We start from the raw sequence: 22,178 nt of genomic DNA on the forward strand, positions 1-22,178 counted from the left end.
TTTTAAACTTGGTTATTATAATCTCATAGAATTGTTTTGATTATTTTGTTGTTTCTTTCTATTTACACTGTTGTGTATGCTGTTTTCCTGGTTCTGTTTCTGATTTCACTTGGATGGATTAACAAATCTGCATATCTTTTTTTTTTTTCTTTCTTTGAAACAATACAGTAAAGTTCTATTACATTTGTGTGCTATAATCTGAAACTTGGAAGAGTTTAAATGACTTTGCTAGGGGGTGGTCTTATAACTTAAAAGTGTCAAAAAAGAAAAGCAGGTTCAGGTCTCTACATAAATAAATCATAGCATTGAATTACCATATAACCAATGGTAATCCCTCATATTACCTACTGCCTCTTAAATGATCTCTAAAATCATAGGATTTGAGAATTGGAAGAGATATCAGTGACCATCTCAGTCAATGAGCATCTCTTTTGTTTCCGGCTTTTCGCTGTTATGACTATTTTAGTGTTATGGATGTATTTTTTTTCATTGACCTGTAAATTGAGATCTCTGGGTTAGAAGGTTATGGATTCCAAATTTCTTTCCACAGTGACAGAACCAATTCACAGCTCCAAGTAGCCCTATACTAGTGTAGCAATCTTTGGGGCAAACACAGCAGGTTCAAAGTTTTTCATCCTATAATTATATTCAAAGGTTGGCTGAATAGAGTGGTACCCCGAGGTGAATCTGTGATCTAGTTTAAAAGATAGAAACTGGGTTAGAGTAGTATAAGGAAATCTTCTTGGAAGAGGAAGGAAATAAACTAGGCCGTGATATGTCACGTTAACTAACATTTATTTATAAGACTGATAAAATATTTGACATATTAGACCTCTTTTAAGTCTCTACCGGACTTTGTGATGTAAGTTCCACAAGTATTGCCCCCATTTTGCAGATGAAGAAACTTGAAGCTCACAGACCTTAAATAGTTTGCCCATAGTTTCATAGCTAACAAATATCCCAAGATAGATTTGAACTCTGGTGAATAAATAAATGGAATTTATTAATCATAGACTGTATGCTAAGTACTGGGCATACAAACAGAAAAGCTTAGGTAATCCCTTATCTCAAAGATCTCACCTTTAGATAAGGCAAGACAATACATATAAGGAAATTTCAGCTGCAGATTGAATAAAAAAACCTCGTCCTAGAATCATAGTTTTAGAACTAGAAGGGGCATCAGACTGCCATCTAAATCTAATCCCTTAATTTTACAGTTGAAGAAACTGAGGTCCATAAATATTAAATGGTATTCCCTAGATCCCACAACCAATATAAATGATAGAGGTGGAGCTGGAGTTTTCCAATTATAGTTTTAGTTTTCCAACTATAATGACCTTGTTATTTCTATTGGTCCTTAGAGTACAGATGGAAGGCAAGAGGGCAATGTATCATCTTTAATGTTATTTCCATTGATAAAATTACATCTGTTTCCAATGTTGAACTATATGAATTGCCTTGATCAGAATTTTTAAGTTTTTCAAAGGCACCCTTCTTAGGTAGATTTTGGTCAATTTATGGATAGCTGTGAATTCAAAAAGAGGTGACAATTTATGTTAGAAAGAACACAAGATACAAAGTTGAAGGATTTGATTTGGAGCCTAGTCCTTATTATCTTTGTGACTTTTATCTTCTGTCATCTTCATTTAACCAGTAAAAAATCTGATACAAAAGTGGAGGCATTTTTGGAAGGTAGGGATAGGTGAGGACACTGAATGAAATTCAAAGCCAGGTCTCTTCCAGATGTAAAACGATTGTTGTTTTGATTATGATATATATGTGTGTGTGTGTGTGTGTGTGTATACATATATATGTGTGTATATTTATATATGTATATATATATATGTTCTTTTGCCACTAATATTCATTTACTGAGGTAGTTAGAATAAGCATTATCATTGTTATTATTTAAAAAACAAACTATCCTTTTAAAGTCTTTTTTTTTATTAAAGCTTTTTATTTTCAAAATATATGCATGGATAAATTTTTCAACATTAACCCTTAGCAAACCCTTGTGTTCCAGTTTTCCTGCCCTTCCTCCCACTCCCTCCCCGAGATGGCAAGTAAGCCAAAATATGTTAGATATGGTAAAAATGTTGAATACCATATATGAATACATATTTATATGATTGTCTTGCGGCACAAGAAAAATCAAAACAAAAAGGAAAAAATGATAAAAAATAAAATGCAAGTAAACAATAATAATAAGAGTGAAAATGTTATGTTGTGGTCCACACTCTGTTCCTACACTCTCTGGGTGTGGACGGCACTCTTCATCACAAGACCATTGGAATTGGCCTGAATCATCTCATTGTTGGAAAAAGTCATATTGATCAGAATTGATCGTTGTATAATGTTGCTTTGTACAGTGATCTCCTAGTTCTGCTCATTTCACTCAGCATCAGTTCATTTAAGTCTCTCCAGGCCTCTTAGAAATCATCCTGCTGGTCATTTCTTACAGAACAATAATATTCCATAACATTCATATACTTCAATTTATTCAGCCATTCTCCAACTGATGGGCATCGACTAAGTTTCCAGTTTCTTCCACTACAAAAAGGGCTGCTACAAACATTTTTGCACTGATTTTGCTATATTCAAATGATCTCTTTAAAGTTCTGGGGTTTGGAAGAGACCCTCAGTGGCCATCTAGTCCAACTTGTAGAAATGTAGAGACTAGATTTAGGATTTCTTTGATACTGGGAATTTATAGATTAAGAAAAATCCTGAGGACAGAGACTATGCTTTACCTCTTTTTATATCCCTGGTGCTTACCACAGCACCTGATATGTAGAAAGTGGTCAATAAATATTTATTGAATAAGATGCATTCCTAGGCAAATGCAAACTGCTGCCTACTTAGAACCACCATGTATGTTTATGTTTCCATTGCCTTTTAGGTCATCTGTAATAGGTCAAAGACCTATTATGAGCTGGAAGAGAATTTGTTCAGTGATTTTTGAATTGCATCCAACTTCACTGAACCCATTTGGGGTTCTCTTGATAGAAATACTGAAGTGATTTGACATTTCCCTTTCCAGCTCATTTTAAATGAGAAACTGAAGCAAAATAGGGTTAAATGATTTGCCCAGGATCACTTTTCTGAGGACAGATTGAAGTAAGATGAGTCTTCCTGACACTCTAGCCACTGAGCCATGCTTGCTGCCCCACCACCAAGAAAAAAAAAATTAAGAGTTGTGGGGTGGTTTTTAAGGCCTCATGTGTTAGGAGGGGGTATCTTGAGTTCATATAAACACCTATGCTGTTGTTCAAATAAATTCTTAGCCTTGTTTTCCCTGCTTAATTTAGGGTGTAGTCTGTTTTCTATCTGCAGTAACTGTTCAGGATGTACATAGGCATGAACCAGTTCATTGAATTGTTAGCTGCTTTCATTCAAAGTTTGGGCAATATGCATTCTTCTTTTTTTTTTTCTTTTGTGGCTTTCTGGGTAACCATAATATTCAACTTTACATAGATTTGTTCTTTCTTCAGTAAAATGAAGTGAACCAGATGATCTCTGAGTTCTAAATCTTAGCATCAGATATGAGATAATATCTGTAAAACATTTATTATTAGCACAGTGCTTGGCATATGGCTGGTGCCATAAAAATGGTTCTTTCTTTCCCTACTTTTCCTAGTCACAGTATTCTATTCAGCAATCTCCAGTGTTTCCCTACTTCCTGCCTAGTGTCAAGTTAAAATCTTTGCTCTCTTGCATTTAAAAATCCTGAGGGCAGAGAGACTATGCTTTGCCTTTTTTTATATCGCTGGTGCTTACCGCAGCACCTGGCATATAGAAAGTGGTTAATAAATATTTATTGAATGAGATGCACTCTTAGGTAAATGCAGACTGCTGCCTCCTTAGACACCATATATGTTTGTTTCCATTGCCTAATCTATAATTTGGAGATGCCCTTCTTTTTCTGCCTAATGTGATACTATTCTTTCAGATAGTCTACCCTCAAAACCAAACTTTATTGCCCTCCATTCCCTGGACAGTTTTCTCTGTCTCTTATGTTTTTGTTGCTAATATTTCCTTTGCCCGGCATATCCTCTTTTCTCCAGTCAGATTCATGTGCTCAGAGTGGAACTCAGATTCCCCAACTCCAAACCTATATTTCAGCTATGCCATCATTCCGCAACTGTAGTTTTTGGCTGTTGGAGAACTTGGAAAGGTTTCAAAGAGCAGTGGAAACAATTAAAGCCCGGGCTAGGAGAGCTGGTGAGCAGTGACTGCAGGTCTAGCCAGGGAGGGAAAAGTGGGGGGGAGGGGAAGAGACTGAGTCCTGGGCCAAGTTCCTTTAGATCTCCTGGGTGGAGGAGGGAGGGCTGCCCTCGGGTCATCTTTTAGCTTCTTCTTGTCTACTGGAACTTGTTGTTCATTAGCAAGTCAATCAGTCAATTAACTAACCTACCTTGTACCCCAGCCTTGTTGCTGGCCCTTTAAAGTTCTTTTTGGTGAGTAGGGAAGAAAGCTGGTAAATGTGTGGGAGGAAATAAATACCCCTTTAGTACTGCAGTAAAAGATAATACTAATCGATAACACCTTGCACAATAAAGGTTACAAGAACTGGGCCTGGCTGTAGGTGCTTAAATAAGGGATGAGACTTAACATATATTATTTGATCCTTGAGAAACCTTGTAAGGTAATGTTGTGACCCCAATTTGGAGGTTTCTAGTCAAAGACACGGGGGTATTTGGCCATTAACTCCTCTACTTCATTTTACAGATGAGGAAACTGAGACAAACAGGGTGAAGTGACTTGCCCAGGGTCACCTAACTACTAAGTGTATAAAACCTGACTTGAATTTAGGAAAAGGAGCCTTCCTGCCTCTAGGGCTGGTGATCCATCCGCTGCATCCTCTGGCCTCTAGGTGACTTGCTCAGAGTGAGACAAGAGAGGTCTGAGGCACTGGGGTGAAGCACTCTGGGGAGGGGATTGGTAGGTAAGGAGCTGGGCAAATTCACATGGACTAATACATTAGCTCATATTTGCTTACTGATGCATGTGCTTAAAACTCTAGGCTTAATCCTCTGTAGAATAGTCACATTCTTATTTTCTGAAAGGCTGAGTAAGCCAATGGTTATAATGCTAATAAATGGAGGAAGGGTTAGCAGGTAAATAGAGAAAAGGGCATAAAAGTGCAGGATGTTTGGGAGGCAGTGAGGAATTTAGTCTGCCTGTGGACGTTGAGTAGGAGTGTGAGGGAGGGTCTACATTGTGGAGGGCCTTGAAAACTCAGTTGGATAGTTTTGATAAGAGGCAGCCAATTTTAACTAGGGAGTAACAGGATCTCAGCTTTAAGAAAAAGGATAGGGTGGGGGGGGGGGGGGGGGAAGTAGGGAGGAGCAGCTGAAAGTGAGCAGAAATAACCAGATAGCTTTAACTACAATAGAAATAATTCGTTTCCATTAAAATTAGTTTGGCTGCTTTTCTCCGTTGTTCATCAACATTCAGCCATCATTCATTTTATTGTATAAAATATTTTTTAAAATTATAAACCTAAAAATTAAATGCCTTGAATAAAGCCCCCAAATTATCATACAGTCAGTTTTTCCTTTTAAGGAAAATACAAACTTTTAGAAAACTCTAGTAAATACCAAGTTCTTTATTCTATATCAGCTTCTCATCATTTCCTTCTATATGTCACATAAGTTTTTTTGCAGGCAATATTTGTGAAGTTCCTACAGTAGACAAGACAAGGTGATGTGCTTAATACTGTGGTTTAAAGACAGTTATAAAAACTCTTCAGTAAAGGGGGAAAGGGGAGGACAAGTATACACATAACACTGATAAAAGGAAGAGTTAATTCTGTACCCTGACACAAGATCTATACAAATTTGAGGCTAAATGGCAAGATAAGAGGTTATATACTACTTGTCAAAATAAATAAGGATATATTAGAGCATAGATAATGTTTACTATATATGATTTTTCTAAGTATGTCATGGTCAGGAATCCATATGTAAGTGGTGGCACCAGTGATCTAAATTTTCTTTTTTCTTTACATCATTCATTTTCTACCTCGCTAGAAGTACAGATAGAATCCCTTCAAGAAAAATAAGCAAAAACAGTCAATAGAGAGATCTTATCTGATAATGTAGAAAATATATTTTGTGCTCTGGGAAGAGAAAGAAGATATTCAGTTATCTCTTCTGGTCCTTAATTGTTTTTTTCTAACTTCCTTTTAGTCATCTTTTCATTTACAAATGAGAAAAATAAGAATTGTAACACCTTAAGTGTCTTACCCAAGGTCACTCTGGTAATAAGATGAAGAGTTGATATTCAAACCAAATTCAAGGACTTTTCCAAGACAGCATTTGTTAGGGGTATTCTGGCAAGGTGTTTTTTGTTTGTTTGTTTGTTTTGGGGGGGGGGAGGAATCTGAATTGAGCCAGGAAAAAAAGGATCAAGTGTCAGTGGCAAAGTAGAAAAATATCTGTTTTTGAAATGGAAAACTTAATAGGTGGGAGGGCAGTTAAAAAACCAAGGGGTGCCCATGGGAATGGGCAGGGTAGTCAGTTTTGATTCTGACATAAGAGTATGAGAATGGGAAAGGCAAAATATTTACGAGGTAGCTTGGAACTAGATTATGTAGGGAATTACATGCAATTAGAAGTCTTTGCATTTTATTCAGGCAGTAGGAAACCATTCATGGTTTTATGAGTAAAGAGCTGACCTGACAAAGATAACCAAGAAGTTTATTAATTTGGTTTTTGAGATGATGATCAGACAGATGTGAAGGTTATATGGCCTCCTGGTGAGATTTGGGATAAGAATTTGGTGGGGTGGGGATTTTGAGAATTGGGGTGGGGAGGCAGATGTCTTAAGAGAGGAAGACAAAGGAAAGGAGAGAAATCCTGGGCTAATCCCAATCAATTGCAGAATCTTTAAATTAGATCTTAAAATCATATATCATGCATTTGAAAGGGAAATCTGGAAGCCTTATCGAGTCTAACCCACTTTTTTTTTTTTTTTTTTTGGACATAAAAGTAAATTGAGGCCCAGAGATTTACCCAAAGCCACACAGACAATAAAACTAAGATTCAAACCATGGACCTTTGGCTTCAGAACCAGGGCTCACTCTCCTAGACTCTCTTAGGCCTTTCCCAGAGGCCTAGAAAGGAAGGGATTTATTCAGAGAATCAACAGTGATAGAAACATTATTGTAACCAAGGTGGATTTGTCAATTTTTCAATCTTAATGCCATTTTCCAAAAACTCTCTAATGAGAGCCCATAGAATTTTTTTCTTGGCACAAGTAATTGAGCAGAGCAAACTTTGATCTTCCTCTTTTTCTTCCATTCTCCCTGCCCTTAAGTACTCAATATATCCTAAGAACTTTTGGGCTTTGACATCTGAAATGTTTAGCTTATTTTCTTTTTCTTTTTCTTTTCTTTTCTTTCTTTCTTTTTTTCTTTTACTATTTTAGTTTTTTAATCCATTCTGCCACCCTCTCTCAATTTATGGTTGCATTCATTCCATTTTGATTCACAATGATTATTAATCTTATAATTCTATCTTGTACTGATACTTCCCACACTCTTTTTTAAAAAAAAGCTTCTTATTGACAAAACATGCGTGGGCAATTTTTCAACATTGACCCTTGCAAAAACTTCTGTTCCAACTTTTCCCCTCCTTCCCTTCACCCCTTCCCCTAGATGGGAGGTAGTCCCATACATGTTAGATATATTTAAGTATATATTAAATACAATAGATGTATACATATTTATACAGTTATCTTGCTGCACAAGAAAAATTGGATTTAGAAAGAATGTAAAAATAACCTGAGAAGAAAAACAAAAATGCAAGCAAACAATAACAGAAAAAGTGTAAATGCTATGTTGTGATCCACACTCATTTCCCAGGGCTGCCACAAACATTTTGGCACATACAGCTCCCTTTTCCTTCTTTAATATTTCTTTGGGATATATGGCTTATTTTCCACACTTAGGTCTCCCACCTCTCATTTGAGAGAAGCATGCTTAACCTGCATTACTTTAAAGTCATCATGGGTCACTGCAGTGATTAGACTTTGGAAATCTTTCAGTGTTGTATTCATTTTAAAGATTTTAACTATCCTATAAATAGTTTTTTCTTTATTTCTTTATGCATGAGTCATCTCAAGTTTCATTGAATTCTTCATTTTTTTTTTTTTTTTACTGTGTTGTAATAGTCCAGTATTTATGTCACAATTTGTCCAACTATTTGCCATTTGATGGACCACTTGACTATTTCCAATTAAATGCTATTACAAATATGTTGCATGCCTAAGGAATATTCCCCCACAGTTAGCTCTAAGCAAAGGCATTTTCTAAGATGACATAGTTACAACATTAGTTTTAGAATGTTTCCTTAATAAATTAGAGGTCATTGGGAAGAATGCATGCTTAGACTATACAGATAGTTAGGTGCATGTAGGGAAAACATAGCTATGATAGTTCATGCCTTTGGCATCACAGGTCCCCAGTGTCTTTTCCCATTCTCATTTCTGCAGCTCAATTCCCAAAAGGCAGGACTAATTCCATAGTTGATTTTCTTCTCTACTGCCTGGGTCACATTCCTTGAAAACTCCCACTGACTGTTTTTGACTTTCTAAAGGATCATGGCCAGGGATTGATAGAAAAAAAAAAAAATCCCTTTCCTTCATCCTTCAGAGTTACAAGAGAAAAAACAAAAAAGTATTGGATTCTTTGTTCATAGCTGACTTTCTCCACACTGTACAGGATCACACTCTTCGAAGCTGTTAACAATCTCCCAAAGCTGAAGTGTTTGCCTTTTACATGTCTTGGGCCTGCTAGTAGCAAACTGCCATTCTTTTTCAAGAAATTGTATTTTTTTCTAAAACTTAAAGGGAAAATGCCATTAATCTATTGCATTTCATAACTGAAGGTGAATAATCATTTGATCCAAGGGTGTTTTGATCAACTCTGCACCCCCACTCCTACTGTCCAACTCCCCCCCTCTTACAAATACATATATATTTTCAATACATGGGAGCTATAAACTTTTAGAGTTTATACCTATTAGTGATTGATATTGGTGAGTCAAAGGGTTTGTACAGTTTAGTTACTTTTGAGTATAATTCCAAATTGTTTCCTAGAACCATTGGATTAATTCATAGCTCCACTAACAATGCTTAAGTGTGCCTGGTCTGTTCTCCCCCCCCCCCCCCCCCCCCAGTTTCTCTAATTTTGACGTCTTTTGTCAATTTGATGTATGTTTTATGAAATCTCAGACTTGTCTGAATCTTTGTTTCTCTGTGTTAGAGTTGATATATCAAATTTCTTTTGAAGACTGCCTACTTTTATTATTTATCCAAATGGCTATCTATCAAAAAATGGCTCTTCGAGGCTTGGAGAGACTTACATGAACTTATGCTAAGTGAAATGAACAGAACCAGGAGATCATTATATACCTCAACAGCGATACTGTATGAGGATGTATGAGGATGGAAGTGGATTTCTTCAACAAAGAGATCTAACTCAGTTTCAATTGATCAAGGATGGACAGAAGCAGCTACCCCCAAAGAAAGAACACTGGGAAATAAATGTAAACTCTTTGCATTTTTGTTTTTCTTCCGGGGTTATTTTTTACCTTCTGAATCCAGTTCTTCCTGTGCAACAAGAGAACCTTTCGGTTCTGCACACATATATTGTATCTAGGATATACAGTGACATTCAACATGTATAGGACTGCTTGCCATCTGGGGGAGGGGGTAAAGGGAGGGAGAGGAAAAGTCGGAACAGAAGTGAGTGCAAGGGATAATGTAAAAAAAATTACCCAGGCATGGGTTCTGTCAATAAAAAGTTATAATTAAAAAAATGGTTCTTCAATTCACTAGAAATTTTGAATATTGAATTTTTAATTAGATATGTTTTGTGAAGATTTCTCCCCAAGTAACTGCTTGTCTTCTAATTCTAATAGCATTGAATTTGTGCCTGCAAAAACTTTTCCATTGTCTATTTTCTCTTTAATTATTCACCTTATGTTAAATTTCCCATAAGCTTTAAATTTTGTAAGGTTGCCGCCTTTTCACAATTAGATCATTTGTCTGTTACTGTAGCATTTGTTGTGGATTAATGATGGACTACACCTAATTTGTCAAACTTTTCCAGGTTTCCTAGCAGTTGATGTTGAATAGAAATACTTACTTCAGTAGTTGGTATCTTTGGGTTCATTGAACACTAGATTGTTATATTCACTTGCATCTCCGTATTTGTGTAGCTTTCCATTGTGCAACTTTACTGTTATTTAATTCAACAAAATAATTCTGATGATATTAGTACCATATTAGTATACACTAGGTACCAGATTCTACTTCCTTTCCTTTTTTATTATTTAGTTTCTTTGAATTCTTGATCTTTTGTTCTTCAAGACAAATACTGTTATTATTTTGTCTAGTTCTAAATAAACCTCTTTGGTTTGATGTGATAGGTAAAACTATTTTCCTTATATTGACAGACACAGTAATAAATGTTCCAGTATACTCATATGTCACAACTGCTCCCTAATCACCAAGCACTTGCTTTTAAAAAATAATTAAAAATTGTTTTTACTTAACAAAATCAATTAATATATATAAGCATGATTGCATTTTTTTAAAGAACAAGAAAGGAAATTGCTTTAATGTAAAGCATAAACAAATTCAGTATATCAGACTCTCAAAGGTATACTGCTCATTTTTGTACCCCTCTGAACATAGGTTTTCTTCTATGTTTAAAAGAAAATATTTAATTATTTTACTGACGCTCTTAAAAACCCACTAATGAGCTAAAAACAAAAGTCAACCCCTCAAATCTCCCCAGTATCAAACGAGCCCCATCAAGTAAAACAAAATCCATGTCACATAGTGTATGAAAAAGGAGATCTCATTGTACATCACATCTTATTTGAGAAATGGGTAACATGCTTTGTCATTGTATTGTTCAGAGTCCTTAAGTTTTTCAAAGTTATTTTTCTTTACATTGTAGTTACTGTACAAAGTATAAAGGAATATTTTCATGTAACTCCAAATTCATCTTTTATTCTTATGGCACACAAATGTTTCAGATTCATGGGCCTAAATTTTCCAACTTTTTACTACCAAAAATTGCTGGTGAGCTATTTTTATTTACTGGTATTCAGTCGCTTTCAATCATGCCCAACTCTTTTTGACCCCATTTGGGATTTTCTTGGCAAAAATATTTGCCTGGGTCACACAGCTAGTATCTGAAATGATATTTGAATTTGGGTCTTTGACTAAGGCTTTATTCATTGTACCACCTAGCTCTTCATATGGCCTTTCCCTTTGGTATATTTCCCAATGGAATTACTGAATTAAAAGAGTATGCCCTGTTTAGTGACATTTTGCATATGTACTCACTTCCTTGCCATTGTAAAAAGGACTTCTGAAGAGTTTTTTAAAAAATTTACAGAAATAGGTGTGTGTGTATGTTTTATATATATGTAGTGTGTCTGCATATGTATGTACACGTATGCATGTGTTTTCCTCCTTTTTTCCTCTCTTTGACATCCTTGGAGCATATGTCTAGTTGTGTTTATACTGGATCAATAACAATCAACAAGTGTTTATTAAGCAGTCTGTTCTGTGTCAAGTATCATGCTAGGCATTGGTGAGACCAAGACATAAATGCCCACTAAGGATTTCTATGTATGCAAAATAAAAGATATTTTTTTTTGATAGCGAGGGAAAGGGATTAGGAAGGTTTCATGTAGAAGATGATATTTGAGAGGTTTGAAGGAAACAAATTTGATATTTTCTTATTTGTTAAACTTAGCAAACATGAAATACCATTTGCATTGTAAAATTTCAATAAGATATTATGTGAAATTTTAAGTCTGTTAAGTAGAAGTGAAACTGCAGGGTATTCCTCTCAGTTTCTCCTTGGATACATGGGTATATATCATTGTCAGTGGATAGAAACCACAGTTAGCTTCTCTTCAATTGCTTGCTTGCTTTCTTTCCTTTTTTTTGGTTTCTTGAATTTTTCTGTAATCTTAGATTTTTTTTTAATGGCTTTGATGCCAAATAAGCAAAAGCATTTCAATTCAAATTCAATAAAAAACATAATTCTGTATTAGGCTCTGTTTGGGGGATTCTCTTCATTTTTAATTCTAGTAATTTAATCTTTCTCCTTATTCTTAACAATTTTGGCAAAGGGTTTATCAGTTTTATTTGTCTTTTTTTGTTTTTCAAAATAGTTTAGTTTTGCTTATCATTTCTGTGGACTTTTTGGTTTCAGATTTATCTATTTTTCCCCTGATTTTTCAAGGTTTCCTCCTTAGGGAGTATCTTGGACTTATTATTTTCTAAATTGTTTACTCTATTCATTAGTTCTGTCTAGTTCATCAATATATATACACTGTATGATCTTAAATATATGATTTTTTTTTTCTCTGAATACTATTTTATCTACATCTCCAACATTATGGTTTATAGTCTCATTATTGTTCAAGGTTTGCAAATGTAAACATAGTTTCTTACTTACAATCTTAATAAGCAGCATGGTACAGTAAAAAGAACGTTAAATTCAAATCCCAGTATTTAGTAGGTATATGATTAGGTAAAACCTTTAACCCCTAAGCCTGTTTCTTCATTTTTGAAATGGTTATTATAATTTTTGATTCACAAACTTAAAAACAAAAAAAAAATTTTTTAAATGAAGTTTTGAAGATTTTTAAAAATAGATATTTTTATTGATAATTTGTTTTGATGTTGCTCACATTTTATTCTGTACTTCCTCCACTTCCCCCTCCCATCACACCATCTCATAAGCCAACTGAAGGTCATGGTGAGCTGAAAGCTCGGTACAATCAGTAGGTGCCTCCTTTTCTCTTCATCTTAAACTTCCATGTCCCCAGTAGATAATGGGTCAAAGGTTACAAGCAAACAAAAGTTTTCAAAGGAAGAAACAAAAGTTGTCAACAAGCATGTGAAAAAATGCTCCAAATAACAGAGAAATGCAAATTAAAATAACTAAGGTTATACCTCATACCCATCTAATTGGCAAAGACAACAAAAAGATAAATGACAATAGGAAGGCCTTATGTACTGTTGTAGCTGTGAAAATTGGCCTAGCCATCCTAGAAAGCAATTTGGAACTATATTTTAAAAGTCATTTGAATTGCACATTTTTGACCCAGTGACACCACTACTAGGCCTATATCCCAAGAGATCCAAAGAAAGATAAAAAAGTCCCATGTGTACACAATTTCTTATACAAGACTTCTTTCTCATAACAAAAGAAGTACAAGATAAATGGAGTGTCCCTCAGTTTGGGAATAGCGGAACAATTATGGTTTGTGAATGAAATGGGATATTTTTTATTATTAAGAAAATGAGCCATAAGGATGGGAAGTTATAAATCAATACAGAGTGAAATGACCAAATTCAGGAGAACATTTATTATAATAACATTATAAAGACATACAACTTGGAAGTCTTCGATCATTGCCATGAACAGTCAGAGAACTGATAAAGCATGGAGCCACCTCCTGTCAGGGAGGCAGTGGATTCAAATTGTAGAATGAAGCTTATTTTGGGACCTAGACAATGTGGGAATTAATTTTGCTTGACTAATTATGCATTTTTGTTTGTTTCTTTTCTCATTTTTGTGAGTAGTGGAGAAAAAGAAGAGCTTTAAGGATATGGTTGCCCCTAAAAAGGATTGTTGAAACATGTTTTTGAAATAACACATTTAGGAAGAGAACAGTAAGAAAGTCATAAAGAATCATAAACAAGACACTTTGTAAGAAACATGTTGTATTTGTGTATTTTAAAAGAAAAGCAAGCTGTATGTAATAGAGATTTGCAGTTTTAAATAAAACTTTCTTTCTGTTCTGTACATATATTTGGAAGGATTCATTTTAGTTGGTTTTTGCTAATTGCAGGATTTTTTAAAAGGTAAAATTAAAAACCTCTGATGTACTTACTCTTACTCTCCATCCTCCTTTACCCCTAGTCTCTGACTAAAGAGACAGCAGTCACCTTTGCCAAAGCCAACCTCAGTCCCTGATTTCATGCTTTGTCTAGTCTTCTCCAAAAGTTTAAGAATTCATTCTCAACCTTCCCCCCCACCTCTTGAATCTTTAACATTTTACTAAATTGACTGGTTTCTTCCATTCCACTTTCACACATTCCCAAATCCTTCTCACCCTTAAAAAATCTTGATAAGACCCACCATCTCCTCAAGCCATATTCCTATATCTTTATCCTTTTCAGGAAATTCCCAAAATAACCCTGTCTATACTTGCTTTTATTTCCTAACCTTTCTTCTATTTCTTACCATTTGCAATTTTGTTTCTAACTTCACTCAACTGAGATTTCTCTCCTTAAAGTTAATCAGCAATCTTCTAATTGCTGAATCTCTGATGGTCTTTTTCTCAGTTTTCATCCTTCTTAACCTATTTGCTGTGTATTTAACTCGATGACCACTCTTTTCTCCCAGTATAAGTATTTTCCTCTAGATTTTGTTAGATTAACTCTAGCCTGGTCCTTCTATTATTTGGCCATTCATTCTTTCAGCATATATCTCTTTTACCAACTATTCATATACATCTCCTAAATGCATGTGTGTTCCCCAAGTTTTAACTTCATCAGTTGTTAATGCTTATTATGTAACTGGCACTGTGCTGGGCACTGAAATTACAAATACCTATGAGGAAAGATATTCCTGTCCTTAATTTACATTTAAATGCAGAATAAGATTCCATGCCATCTTTCCAGCTTCTTTAGGCATCATCTCTCTTCCCCAAACTTTTTGAACCAGACCGGCCTTCTGTTTCTTCCCCGTGACACTTCTAAGTATTGTCTCCATGCCTTTGTGTTGGCCATTCTCCACATCTAAAATGCACTCCCCCTTTATCTGTACCTCACAGAATTTTTCTTCCCGGAAGACACAGTTCAAGTACCATTTTGTACATGAAATTGCTTCTCTCTCCAGTTCTAGTTTTCTCTCTCCCAGACTATCTTGTTAACTACTTTACTTTTAATGGGTTTCTTTATATTTGTACTGTATACCCACATATATGCACAAGTATAGAAATATGAGACTTTATTTAGATGTAAGGTTCTTGCTTGTTAGGGATGTTTTTCATTCTAAGAATTTGTTATTTGCTAGCCCCTCACCCATTGTCTGACATGTCTTAAACAGATATTCAATAACATGGTGTTTAATTTCCGTGCTAGATTCAGTGTTTTGAAAACGAGAACCATCTTATTTGCTGTCCTTATCACAGAACACAGATTACTCCATATATGAAGTCTTAGTGTATTTTTGTTGAAGTGATTCAACAGGTATTAGGGACTTTTAGAACATCCTTAAAGTAGGGAGAGGGATATATGGTTGGACAATATTTTAGGAAAACTAATCCAATAGTCAGTATAATAGGAAAGAAAGAAAAGGATAGATTTGGGAATTAGGTTGGAAATGGATGATTCAGCTTAAGAAAGTTTAAGAAGACTAGCCCTAGGAGAAAAGGCCCAGTTTAGGATTCAAAAAGATAAGATGAAGGAGGTAGCTGTCAGGGACCAGGAGGGTATTTTGTGTGGGGGGGGGAGGGGGAAGGGGGTGGTGTTCTGTAACTCCAAAACTGATTGAGAGGCTGGATTTGCTGGTTAGTCTGAAGGCTGTAGGAAGAGGTAAGGAAAAAAGTGTGTCCTTTCCTCATCTTGGCTTTGCCCCTCCCCCTATATATATTTTTAAAATCAGAAGCCAAGGAGGGGTAAACCTGGGAATTGTGGGCATTCCCCCTATATATGTATATATTTTTAAAATCAGAAGCCAAGGAGGGGTAAACCTGGGAGTTGTGGGCATTGCTTTTTTATCCAAAGGGCATAGGGGTGAAGTAACCTGAAATTATGCACAGCTTCTGACAAGCTTTTGCTGTTAACCATGGACCAGTTCCTTTTTGGGAGCCTCAGTTTCCTCCTTTATAACTTTTTTAGAGTTCAGTGGCTTGTCCAGCACAGCTGGGCTTGTGAAATCTCTGATCTCTTTTTTAAACCTTAAGTGAAAGAAACTTTTAACTCGGGGTATAAAAGAAGTTTTCTCTGAGGGATCATTTTCCTACTTTCTACACGCAGTTTGAAGTGACACAGGATAGTTTTTTCTTAAGGAAATGAATCAATTAATTTCTGGAAACTGGGACCTGTTGTGAAAATTGTCTGTGAGGAACACAAGAGAGACTCTTAAAAACATCTTCTAATGGTGATAGGAAGCCTGGGAATCTTTAGCCTGGAGAAAAGCATGAGGGGAACATGGTCATTGTCTTTTAATACTTAAAAGGCTGTCATGAAAAAAAGGGATTAGACTGATTTGCACTGGGGGTTTTTCTATCCTCTGTGCTCAGAATGCACTCCTTCCTAATTATCTCCTAGCGAAGAATTCTCAACTCCTTTCAAAGCTCAGCTCCTTATGACATTTCTTTTAGTAAGGATTCTTAATTTGGGTCTATTAATTTTTCTTCCCTATATTTAGATAACTATTTCAATACAATTTATTTTCTTTGTAATCTTTTGTATTTTATGCATTTAAAAACTTTTTTTCCTTGAAAAGGGTCATAGATTTTATCAAACTGCCAAAGGAGGGGTTCATGATAAAACAGAAAAAAAAAAAAAGCTAAGAACCTCCGTTTTTTTAGGAAGGCTGTTACCCTCCCACTGCTCCAGAAATGACTGTAAATCTTTTGTGTTTAATGTACTTTTATACATAGAACACAAGCAGCTTGAAGATACTGGGGACTGTATCTTGTTTTCTTTTGCCTTCCCAGTTTCTTGCAATCACTGACACATAGTAGGTGCTTAGTAAGGTTTGTTGAATTGATTTGTTTTGTTTGTCCTCAGAGATTAAGAGCTATATTAAAATGGGGTGGGAAACTCTAGGAAGGCAGTTTTTTCAAGTCATTCCAAGGAAAATCTTAGCAATTAGAGCTTTCCAAAATATAGGAATAGTCTGATTTTAACAGCGACTGAAAGACCACTTCTTGATAGGGAGAAGATAATCTATGTATCAATTAGTCTGCTTTCTGAAATTCCAGTTCTTGAAATTCTATCAATCTGGGAGGTAGGCTATAATGGTTACTTTGGCTTTCAGCAAGTGCATTCACTAGTTTGTCTCTTAGTCCAAGGGCCAGGCACACACACTTGAATTCTGAAGATCAGATCTTAAGGGGTTGGAATAGTTGATAAAAGGGACACATTAACTGAACTTAAAAGAATGGGTAACAATCGTGGAGGAATGTTAAAGAGATTCTTAGTGGGGACACTGAAATTTTTTAAAATGTATTTATTTTAATATATGCACATTGCTTTATGAATCATATTAGGAGAGAAAAATCAGAATAAAAGAGAAAAGTCATGGAAGAGGGAGGAAAAAAACTGAATATAGCATATGTTGATTTACATTCAATTTCCATGGTATTTTTTCTAAATGTAGATGGCATTTTCTGTCCAAAGTCTATTGGGATTGCTTTGGCTTACTGAACCATTGAGAAAGAATTCTTTCATAATTCATCGTCGCACATTCTTTTTTTTTTTTTTTTTTCAGAGTAGATGGAAGTTAGCTTTTATTTTTTTTTTATTTTTTTATTTTTTTTAAATTTAATAGCCTTTTATTTACAGGTTATATGTATGGGTAACTTTACAGCATTAACAATTGCCAAACCTCTTATTCCAATTTTTCACCTCTTACCCTCTACCCCCTCCCCCAGATGGCAGGATGACCAGTAGATGTTAAATATATTAAAATATAAATTAGATACACAATAAGTATACATGACCAAACCGTTATTTTGCTGTACAAAAAGAATCAGACTCTGAAATATTGTACAATTAGCTTGTGAAGGAAATCAAAAATGCAGGTGGGCAAAAATATAGGGATTGGGAATTCAATGTAATGGTTTTTAGTCATCTCCCAGAGTTCTTTGTCTGGGTGTAGTTGGTTCAGTTCATTACTGCTCCATTGGAAATGATTTGGTTGATGTCATTGCTGAAGATGGCCTGGTCCATCAAAACTGGTCATCGTATAGTACTGTTGTTGAAGTATATAATGATCTCCTGGTCCTGCTCATTTCACTTAGCATCAGTTCGTGTAAGTCTCTCCAGGCCTTTCTGAAATCATCCTGTTGGTCATTTCTTACAGAACAATAATATTCCATAATAATTCATATACCACAATTTATTCAGCCATTCTCCAACTGATGGGCATCCACTCAGTTTCCAGTTTCTAGCCACTACAAAGAGGGCTGCCACAAACATTCGTGCACATACAGGTCCCTTTCCCTTCTTTAATATCTCTTTGGGATATAATCCCAGTAGTAACACTGCTGGATCAAAGGGTATGCACAGTTTGATAACTTTTTGAGCATAGTTCCAAACTACTCTCCAGAATGGTTGGATTCGTTCACAACTCCACCAACAACATCATCCGCACATTCTTGCTGTTATTGTATACAGTATATTGCTGGTTCTCCTTGTTTGGTTTAGCATCAATTTGTGTAAAATTTTTCAGTTTGATTAGATGGTTGAATTTTGAAGAAATAGGATCTTGGGGCCAGTTTGGATCTTAGAGATTATCAGCAATCCAGTCTCTTCATGATACAGATGGAGAAATTAAAAGCCCAAAGAAACTGAAAGGCTGCCACCTAACTTACTGAGCTCTTTGCTGTGGTATAGTGTAGGGAAGCATTGGTTTGAGAGGCCAAAAGATCTAGGTTGAAATACCAATTCTATTACTCGTTTTGGTGATAAAATTCTTAATTTCCACATATATAAGATGGTGATAACCTTTATATAGTACTTAAGGTAGGCAAAGTACTTTATCAGTGTTATTTCATCCTCACAATCACCCTGACAGGTAGGTGCTATTATCCCCATTTTTACAGAAAAGAAACTGAGATGAAGTGACTTGCCTAAGGTGATACATAAGTGTTTTGAAATTTGAACTCACATTTTCCTTATTTCGGGTCTAGTACTTTACTTTCATTGCCTCTGTCTTATGAAGGTATATATGAATGTCAATGCAAATAATGTTGGTGTGTGGGTATCCCAAAAAGATCAAGGACTATTATATTTTTCTTTGCCTCTCCAGAACCTAATTAAGTGCCTGGCATATCAGTCCTTAATGAATGCTTGTTGATTTGAGTTTCATATATAAAGATAATATATACAGTTTTTAAACTGTAATGTAAAAAAACCCAAACAAACCTTTTTACTTCCTGAAATTCACACTCCACTTGATCTCCTCAATGAAATTAGATGATTAATATTTTTTGTGTTATTTCAGATTTGCAACTGGTTCATCAATGCACGGCGGCGCCTTCTCCCAGATATGCTGAGAAAGGATGGCAAGGACCCCAACCGTTATACCATTTCCCGCCGTGGTGGCAAAGCATCTGATGTGGCCATGCCGCAGGGTTCAAGTCCCAGCATGATGGCACCAGGGTCCACTCCGGCCCCCTCTAAAATGTTGTCATTGTCTGTATGTTCATCTGCACTCTCTTCCTCTTCATCCCCAGTTGGGGCTCATCTCTCTGGCTCTGGAGCTGAGAGTGAAAGTCCACCTCCTCTTTTGGGTAGTGGGGAGCCACAGCCCCTCCCAGGCACTGGCAGCACACTCACCCTGCTGGCCAGGGCACAGGCTGGAAGCCCAACCAGTGGACTCTTTAATACACCACCCCCTACGCCCCCAGAGCACTATGGAGAGGACTTTAGCAGCTTTCAACTGCTGGTGGAAGTGGCCCTACAGAGAGCAGCTGAGCTTGAATCACAGAAAAAAGATCTGTTTTCTCCTTCATGGCATGCTGAGCTCCCTTTAGTAGCCACTAACCCTAAGTAGTCCTTGAAAAAGGCCTTCAGAACTTGGTAGGAGACAGCTAGCTGCTCCTCTTCCATGTTGTTGTTGTTTTTTTATTACTGTTGTTCATTGTTTGGGGTCTTTCCTTTTACCTTAGGGGTCTCCACCACCTGTTGGGATTGCCCTCTCCCAGTGGGAACACTTGAGTGTTTCACATTGTGACACAGAATCTCCTCCATCTCCCCTGCTGCACTCTCAACACTAGGATCATCTGCAGGCTAGAAGTTGGACCAAGAAAACTGAGATGTGTCTAGGTCATCTCCTGCACTTCTGGCTTTGGGAAACATGATGCTTCCACTTTGAAGAATTCCTACTTTGCCCCTGGGCACTCTAGTTTCTTCTTAAATTCATTCCACCAAATAGAACCACCATGTATAGGGCTTGGGATAAGCCTATCTCCAGCCCTTTTTTATCTCTGTCGGCTAAGGTCTATTAAACTGACAAGCCTACAGAGATACAAAGAAAGAAAAATACTATCTTGAGCAGATCAGTGACCAGGTTCAGAAAAAAAATTCCAAAGGGTTTATTTTGAAGAAAATACCTTTTGTTTGTTTGGGGGTTTTATTATTATTATTATTTTTGGTTGTTGTTGTTCCTGTGTCTTGCGTCTTTGCTGATACAAAGGGTAAAAAAGACAGCTTCCAGAAACCAGGCAGCTGGAGTAATCCAAATGACATGAGGCTATGGAATTGATGAATATTGTTTATCTTTCCTTCTTGGCAAAAAGGGATAAAGAATCTCTTGAGATGGGGTAACTTGCATTTAAAAAATTGAATACCTTGACTTTTAAGGTAGTAGTCATTATCCTGAAAAGTTGTGGAATGTTGCCTTCCCCCCCTCAAAAAAAAAAAAAAAAAATTCTGGGCCATCTAGTGAATGGTCTAATTACTACTTAATGCTTTCTTTTGAATCCAATTTGATCTGTTTTTTTCCACACCCCAGTGTAGTTCTGGCTGAATGGGTCAAGCTGGGCAGAAGATGGAGGTTAAGTTTGGAAATTGTATGGTAGAGTGGTTACAGATAGGCTGTTGCACCTCTTCTGAATTCTAGCTGTAAGAGGCTGGCCTTCTGAGCACCTCTGAAATAGGTCACTATTAGTTTTATTGATTTCTTCCCTCCCCATTTTGATTTTTTTTTTTTTATTAATGCTGTTTCATAGTTTACTATGTTAAATGGCAATTGGTACCAATTTATATGTATCGAAAAACACTAATCCTAGATTTAGACAGTATTCTTTTGTATGAATATTAATGTCAGTAGAAAAATATAGGAGGGAGCACTCCTTAACCCACTGTACCTTTGATAGATGGGGGATGGATGGGGTGATGTTTTGTGTGGAGTGAGATATTGAGGAGCAAATAGGGAAGAGACCTCCAAAGTCAGTCCCCCTGTTTCTCCTACTTTTTGAGCCAGACTTCCCCTACCCATTGCCATCCATTCCTTGTCTCTTTCTGAGACCCAGTTTCTAGTTTGGCTCCAATTTCTGTAAGCCTGGATTAAATTTAAATAAGATCACAGAACTCCAGTTTTGGGGCCACTGAGATAGATTTTGGGGAATGGGAGAGGAAGAATGGCTTCCACAGTGCACTATACAATGGGTGTGGGAGTCCTGCTGCTGGACCCTGTTACTCATCTCTTGGGATGATGGGGAAAGTTTATGGTTGGATAAGTTGGACTATGTCTGGATTTGGTTATATGTAAAAGTGTGAAGGGGGAAAAAAACAGCCCTCTAATTGAAATGAACAAAAAAACAAACTACTGTAAATAACTTGTTGGAAATTTTTTTTGTTAAATAAAAGATTTTTTTTTTTTTAAAAACAACCAGGAAGCTTTGAGTCTGTCATTTTGGGCTGTACTCCCATTAGACAGGGAAGAGCTCGGTTCTCTTTACACCTTAGCCTAATAGTGAAAGGTGTCAATCACCATTGCTCGCGTTTGTATTGTTTTAAGGTTTACAAAATACATCTTATCTGTACATCACATTGTATTGATTAGCCCCATGAGGAATCATTTGTCTCCTGATCCCTCAGCTAAAGACTTGCGACTGAATTAGAAAAGCGATCACAGATTCTCAAATGGAGGAGGGACTTTTGAGACACGACTTGATTGGAACGTCCCCTAACATGTTTGTTAGGCTGGGATCCTGATCCGAATTCCTGACTCCAGGCCTGGGCCTGTGTGCTTCACTCTGTCTAGGGACCGGGCTGCGCCTTGTGGTGTGAGGAAGTACTGATGTACAAAAACTTCATGGGAGGTTTGGGGCCTGCCCCGGGTTACACAGCTGCAAGCACCGCCTCTGAGTGAGACCAGCTCCGTTTATTAA

At 36.4% G+C, this 22,178-nt stretch overlaps 1 protein-coding gene across 3 annotated transcripts in view; it reads left to right on the forward strand.

Annotated features, from left to right (window-relative positions):
- Nucleotides 1-20,713, forward strand: part of TGIF2 (TGFB induced factor homeobox 2) — a 31,177-nt gene extending 10,464 nt beyond the window's left edge. For all 3 annotated transcript variants that reach the window (XM_031953967.1, XM_031953965.1, XM_031953966.1), the window contains exon 3: nt 19,286-20,713. In XM_031953967.1, the coding sequence (XP_031809827.1) occupies nt 19,286-19,837 (552 nt within the window). In that variant the 3' untranslated portion in view covers nt 19,838-20,713. The remainder of the gene's footprint in view (nt 1-19,285) is intronic.
- The last annotated feature ends 1,465 nt before the right edge of the window (nt 20,714-22,178 follow it).

The sequence above is a fragment of the Sarcophilus harrisii genome, chromosome 2, assembly GCF_902635505.1.
Source record: "Sarcophilus harrisii chromosome 2, mSarHar1.11, whole genome shotgun sequence".
Lineage (NCBI taxonomy): Eukaryota > Metazoa > Chordata > Mammalia > Dasyuromorphia > Dasyuridae > Sarcophilus > Sarcophilus harrisii.